Source organism: Hippoglossus stenolepis, chromosome 1 (genome assembly GCF_022539355.2).
Source record: "Hippoglossus stenolepis isolate QCI-W04-F060 chromosome 1, HSTE1.2, whole genome shotgun sequence".
NCBI classification, from domain to species: Eukaryota; Metazoa; Chordata; class Actinopteri; order Pleuronectiformes; family Pleuronectidae; genus Hippoglossus; species Hippoglossus stenolepis.
The window spans coordinates 17,081-24,580 of NC_061483.1; the positions used below are offsets into that span (position 1 = coordinate 17,081).

Sequence of the window (7,500 nt, forward strand, 5' to 3'; positions counted from 1 at the left end):
CTTGAATCTTTCTCACCTGTAACAGGTAGAAGAGGAACTGGTAAGCTTCCAGTTTGACCCTCTTCTCCTTGCTGAGCGCCTTCAGGCCTCCTCTCTGCTTGTTCATCATCATCATGTTGGACAGCTGGCCCTTGTTCTTCTTGGTCAGCTTCTTGCTGTGCGACACCACCTCCTGCAGTGTGATCTTGTTCTTCACCAGCAGGCCGATTTTGATGTCCATCAGGTTCAGGTCATTCTCCAGCTGCTGGTTGGAGCGGATGTTGGTGACCACCTCCTCGCGGAGCCGCATCAGCTCCAGCTCCTCCTGAAAGTCCTGGTCGCTGTGGTCCAGCAGGTGGACGAACTTCCTCACCACCGCCATCGGAGGGTCCTCAGCACTGGCTGGAGCGAGACGAGAGTCAATGTCCATTTTATTTATATAGCACATTTAAAACCACTTGGTTGACCAAAGGTACAACAAGAAGAAAGCAGAATACAAGTAGTACAAATTAAATAAGATCAAAGAAAGTAGAATCATTTAAATTGAAAGTAAAATTAAATATAAAATATACAGTAACATTTTATAAAATCTGCTGGGATGAAAACGTTCTCAACTCGAGGAGAAGGCCCAGAAGAACAGACGTGTTTTTAGTAATGATTCAAGTGTGCTAGAGGGGGAGGTTTATTACTTGCATGTGGCCTTCTTGGTGTGTAACGCGGGTTTACACCGCGCTGAAGCCTCGCCCGCGCCACGCAGCGCTATTCCTGCCGCGCAGCCGCCTGGCTGTTCACACCGACCCGCATTTCTCCGCTGGTCAGCCCGCGGTTCTCCGCTTGTTGTTGTATGTAACCCGCTCAATGTCGGGTGTCGGGGTAAATGACGTATTCTCCAAGCAAGCCTTTAGCCCCCTCTCTTTTTATCTATATGACTGCTTGTGTGGCTGTAGTGGATGGGCAGAGGGGGACATTTAATTATGTGATTGGGAAAATTGGGAAAATTAAAACTCCAGGACAACAGAAGGGGAATACAAAGTATGGGATGCATATTTGATCATTTATATCATATCAAATATGTCATTTATATCGCTTAAAATCATTTTTCAGTCTGTTTCCTGGCGCGATACGCCGTCGCACGCCCGAAACCATCGGTGAAGGGCGCTGGCTGCGCGGCGCATCGCAGCCCATGTGAACCGCACAAAGGTTTAACAGGGGGATGGGAGGCGCCTGGCTTTCCTTGGCGCTGCGCTGCGCTGTAAACCCGGCGTCAGTGTACTAATCTGGATGCCAGATTGGCAGGCTGCAGAAAACATACCAATGAATATCGGCCAATGTTATCGGTGAAAGTCAAGTTTATTACCGATACGCCGATAGCAGTAAACGAGGCGAATATCGGCCGCTACCGATATACGGCCGATACATCGGTGCACCACTAGTTATGAAGGATCACTCGTGAGATCTTTTTGTGAGAGATGGACCTTCACCTTGGCTACGAGTCTCAGCTGAAAGAAGCTACACCGAACAACGGAGGATATCTGCTTGTTGAATCCAAAACCCTGTCAAAATGAACAAGACTCTTCACAGAGACAACCCAGACAGAAAGAGGAGAACCTACAGGTCACTTCTACTTACTCAGCGTCTTGTAGTCGTCCCTGGCCTTGTTGGCCCGAATGAAAGCCTGAATCTTCACCACATCATTCATCTGCAGAACAAAACAGCCGATCAATAGTTACACACAGGAATCCCAGTGAGTCACAGTGGAAAAGACTCCACACACATCAGCCTCCCGCGGGCCCCACAGCACTCTGGGTAAATGTCAGCAGACGTGTCAGGAGAAATTTATGTTGAGGCAACTTGATTTAAAGCTTTCATTAAGAAACAAGCTGTTTGTTTTGTTCAAGCACACATTTCTCTGACAGTCGATCTACTACGTCTGATCTTGCTTCTTCACATTTGATTTGCAGTTAAAAGGTTTGAGGCGACTGATACTGACGTGATCTTGGAAGTACTTCAGACGATCCTTGTACTTTTTACGAGCTTGATGCATCCGGACCATGGACTGGATCTGAGAAACAAACATGATGTTCAATCTGAACTGTACCGATAATCCACCAATAATCCCGGTAATATTCAAATGACTGGAATCCATTTACTTTGACAGCGTCTTCAGAATGATCTTTCAGATACTGTTTACGATCTTTGAACTTCTTCCTCTGTTTGTAGCCTTTCCAGTGAGCCTGAAAAAACAACAGGTTGAGAATCCGTGAATGACACTTGGAGCTAAACATGAAAGTGAGGCGGGAGAACATGTGGCGGGTTAGTACAGCCCGGTACAAAGATGTGTGTCTGCTGCCATCCTGAAGCAGCTGCATATATATTTATATATGACATAGATTTAAATGTCCAGCCTCTGGAGGACGGATGGCTCACCTGTATGCTTGTAACAGCTGGATCCTGAGATATGAGGAAGTTCATCCTCTCCTTCTGGCCATTCCTCACCATGTAACCACGACAACGAGCTTGCAGCTTGGTAATCAGAGTCTCGTTGGCCAACCACAGCTGCTCTCGGTTGTAGGCCGTGGTTACCCCGGAAACCACAGACTGACGGAGGAAGAAAACAGACGGTTTAATATGGCGTTAAAAAGCCACAAGCTGGCGCTGCTGAGCTGGAGCGGCGGTCTGACCTGGATGTCGTCTTTGTTGAGCTGCGTGTTGTTCTGCAGGAAACCCTCAGGCTCCACCCACGTGCCCTCATTGGTCTGCAGGTTATAGTAATAGTTGTGTCCTCCCTTCACCCAGTGCTTCACCCATTCACTGCCATTATCACCTGAGAGACAGAAAGAGAGACAGAGACAGAATGAACGAGATGAGGGTTCAACTTAATCAATAACCAATATCAGCAGGAGCTTCATGTGCAGCTGATAATGATCAGAGCATCTGATCAGGTGATCGTCAGCGTCCTCTATGTGTGTCCATGTCCTCACCTTCTTTCTTCTTCTCCTGTTTGATGGAGGTCAGGTCGTCCTGGTACGTCCGAGCACACTCTGAAGTGACTCCGTACAGCCCCGCCCCCGAGTTCCGCAGAGCAGCGAGGGTCTGAGACGCTTCACCGCTGTCCACCGCCCGGTTGATGTCCTGAATGGACTGAGCGACTAAACACACAGACATGAATATTAGCCTGTGTGTGTGTGTGTTCTTACACTGTATGGCCTCCTGTGTGTGTGTGTGTGTGTGTGTGTGTGTGTGTGTGTGTGTGTGTGTGTGTGTGTGTGTGTGTGTGTGTGTGTGTGTGTGTGTGTGTGTGTGTGCTTACACTGTATGGCCTCCTGTGTGTGTGTGTGTGTGTGTGTGTGTGTGTGTGTGTGTGTGTGTGTGTGTGTGTGCTTACACTGTATGGCCTCCTGTGTGTCCTGGTTCGCTCTCAGAACACCGTCCTGAATCTCGTCCAGCCACAGAACAGCAGACGGGTCCTGAGTCTCCTGGAGAGACACATGGAACATGTGTTGAGTAACACACACACACACAGAGACAACACATGTGTACATGTACACACAGACAACACATGTGTACATGTACATACAGACAACACATGTGTACACACACACACACAGACATGGCTCGTGTAGCTGTGGACACTCTAACCAAACTTGATCACTAACCATAACCTACCCACAATTCACCTCTGACCTCTGACATTAACCAGAAATAACGTTTCGCCTCGTTAGGTCCGAGCTCTGGTCCCCATGAGGTCAACTGGTCCTGACAAGGTCAGAGGTTATGCTGGAAAAGGTCCTCAACAGATAACAAAAACAAGGACACACTTGTATTCTCACTGTCGTGACACACAACTGCTGGCAGGTGGCGCCTTCTGTCTCTTGATGCTAATGTTGAGACTAGAGCACGCCCCTCTGTATGTCCCCCCCTCTGTATGTCCCGCCCCTCTGTATGTCCCGCTCCTCTGTATGTCCTGCTCCTCTGCATGTCCCGCCCTCTGCATGTCCCGCCCCTCTGCGTGTCCCGCCGCTCTGGGTGTCCCGCCCCGAGTGTGTGTGTGTGTGAGAAATATGGGAGGGTCACTGAAACCTGATCTTAAAGATTTGTTATGCACAGTAGTGTGTGTGTCTGTGTGTTTTTGTGTGTCTGTAAGAGGCTTCATCTTTGCTCTTTAATTTGTGTTTGTGGTGATGAGTCAGCTGTGGGGCGGGGGGGCTGCAGGACCCAGGTCCAAACGTCACGGAAGTGAAAGCTTGTGTGGTTTAGGTATGTTAAACTTCTTTAGAACACACACACACACACACACACACACACACACACACACACACACACACACACACACACACACACACACACACACACACACACACACACACACACACACACACACACACACACACACACACACACACACACACAGAAAGTCGAGTGATAAGAATCAGACTATTCTCAGCTGCTGATCTGGACTCAGACTCAGTCCTGTCTCTGACTCTTTGAATCCTTCCTGAGTGTAAAACATTCCTCTGATCCCAGATCAGCTGGAGCGTCTCAACATGTGAATGTTTGCTGTGAGCTGGAAACACCTCGCTGCTGTCAGCCCCTCCCACGGCTCTAACCACTTCCTGTGTTCAGCTGCTCAGACGGTGAACAAGCAGCGGCTGTGTGAGCCACAGGTTGAGTCCATTTCACATAATGACCACGTTCTGCCCTTTTATGGTAGAAGCCACTGAGGCTGCTTGTTATTTCCTCTGAAAACAGCAGGAAAATTCTCTTTTTTTCCAAGTGAGCCGAACTGGTCCACGAGGTGTTCCAGGGTCTGAGTGTGACGATGTGTGGGAGGGGCCACGTCTCTAATGTCGATATTTATACACCATAAAAACAGTCTGAACTAAAATGAGCTGAGAATCTATTTTCAGACGGCAGGGAACATTCAACTCTGCAGTTTGAAGTCTAAAGGACGTTTAAGGTGGTTTCACCTAACCCCTCATCACACATAACTAACCCACATATATATATATATCAGCTCTGTCTGAGTCAACCACTACACAACCTGAACAACTAAACACACACATGGTGCTCATCTGTGGTGTTGTATGCAAATAGGCTGCACAGACCCACACAGACACACAACTAGATTCACTGGAGCAGCGACACCAGATGAGTCAGACGCTGATTCTGCTTTTCAGAAAAACGTCTGTGAAAACACTCAACTTTTCCACATGAAACCAAAAGATGTTAAAATAAAGAAAAGGAAAAGTCGAGTCAAAAACTCATAAAAACTCATTTACAAATACATTCCAGGTACCTGAGCAGTTCACTGACACACACACACACACACACACACACACACACACACACACACACACACACACACACACACACACACACACACACACACACACACACACACACACACACACACACACACTTTAACTAGGCCTGGAGGAGGTGGAATCAAACATGTGACCTTACGATTAGTAGCCAACCAGCTTTACCTCTATATTATATTGTCATTTAGCCGATGCCATACAATTACAACATCTATTAGTGACCATGTTTTGGGGGGTTCAGCATATTGCCCAATGGTGTTCGGCATGGGCTGGGATTCGAGCTGCTGACCTTCTGATTGGAGGACAACCGCTCTACCCTCAGCCACAGCCACTGATAAGCGATTAGTTGATACCCATTACTACAAAAGTGAAAACTTAGACAGAATCACTTTTTGTTAACATTCCTTAAAGATACACTGTGTAGGATTTAGTGACATCTAGTGGTGAAGTGTCATGTTGCAGCTGAACACCCCTCACCTCACCCCCCCTTCCACCTCACCTCCCCCCTCGTTGTGTACCGAGTGTACCGTGTGTGTACCGTGTGTACCGATGTACCATGTGTGTACCGTGTGTACTTAGTGTACAGTGTGTACTGTGTGTGCAGTGTGTACAGTGTGTACTGTGTGTACAGTGTGTACCGTGTACCGTAGTGTACTTAGTGTATAGTGTGTACTGTGTGTGCAGTGTGAATTGTGTGCAGTGTGTACAGTGTGTACCGTGTGTACTTAGTGTACAGTGTGTACTGTGTGTGCAGTGTGTACTGTGTGCAGTGTGTACTTAGTGTGTCTTACATGGGCCTTCTCTCTGCGGGCCTCCAGCAGTTTGTCGTGGTAGTGCTGAGCCACAGACGGGTCCACGTCAGTGAGCTTGGCCGAGGGGTTCTGCAGCATGGCCAGAGTCTTCATGGCGTCGCCTTCATCCAGCGCCTCGTTGATCAGCCCGATGGCAGCGATGCCTAAGATATACACACGTCAGAGCTATGGACCAATCAGATCTGTAGGTTCAACCGTGAGCCACACCCACGGATCAGAACTTAGATTTTTAATAAACGATGCTGAACAGATTCGCATTTATATTTACGTGGTTTTAATAGTTTACATAAAACGAATTATGTTTATTTTCTTAATTCAAATTCTATGTATCTGGTTGTATTTGTGTTTTGTTTTTAAGTTATAGCTATTTATGATAATATTCAGGATATGGAACATCCTAACATCAGTATCGCCCTCATGAATCAGTGGAGCTACAACCAGAGCATATTTGTCAGTATTCTGTAAAATGTTAATTATTCAAGTTCTATGATTAAAGGTTTGGATATTGATGAAGTATTAAACAGTCTCTTACGCTCATGCTCCTCCTGCACCGTCAGGTTCACCTGGTCCACGGACGCCTGGATGTCGCTCCAGGTCAGATAGTCTCCGCCCTGCTCGCCGCCGCTTTGAGACGCATCAGCTCCTCCATGTACCTGAGATACACAACATCAGTCTATTTACACACACACACAGAGAGAGAGACACAGAGAGACACACACAGAGACACACAAACACAGAGACACACAAACACAGAGACACACACACAGAGAGAGAGACACAGAGACACACACACAGAGACACACACACAGAGAGACACACACAGAGAGAGACACAGAGACACACACACAGAGACACACACACAGAGACACACACACAGAGACACACACACAGAGAGAGACACAGAGACACACACACAGAGACACACACACAGAGACACACACACAGAGACACACACACAGAGAGAGACACAGAGACACACACACAGAGACACACACACAGAGACACACACACAGAGACACACACACACAGAGAGAGACACAGAGACACACACAGAGACACACACAGAGACACACACACAGAGAGACACACACACAGAGACACACACAGAGACACACACACACAGAGAGAGAGACAGAGAGACACACACAGAGAGACACACACAGAGACACACACAGAGACACACAGAGAACACACACACACACACACACACAGAGAGAGACACACACAGAGACACACAGAGACACACACAGAGAGACACACACACACACAGAGAGACACACAGAGACACACACAGAGAGAGACACACACACACACACAGACACACACAGAGACACACACACACACACACACAGAGACACACAGAGACACACACAGAGAGAGACACACAC

The 7,500-nt window shown here is 47.6% G+C and overlaps 1 protein-coding gene across 1 annotated transcript in view; it reads right to left on the reverse strand.

The window, feature by feature from the left end:
- LOC118105716 (ras GTPase-activating-like protein IQGAP1) overlaps positions 1-7,500 on the reverse strand; it is a 331,334-nt gene that overhangs the window by 15,102 nt on the left and 308,732 nt on the right. Inside the window, 11 exon segments of the mRNA XM_047340729.1 lie at positions 17-381; positions 1,609-1,678; positions 1,970-2,041; positions 2,130-2,213; positions 2,407-2,577; positions 2,661-2,803; positions 2,961-3,128; positions 3,365-3,455; positions 6,092-6,255; positions 6,645-6,728; positions 6,731-6,765. Of these exon segments, the coding sequence (XP_047196685.1) occupies positions 17-381; positions 1,609-1,678; positions 1,970-2,041; positions 2,130-2,213; positions 2,407-2,577; positions 2,661-2,803; positions 2,961-3,128; positions 3,365-3,455; positions 6,092-6,255; positions 6,645-6,728; positions 6,731-6,765 (1,447 nt within the window).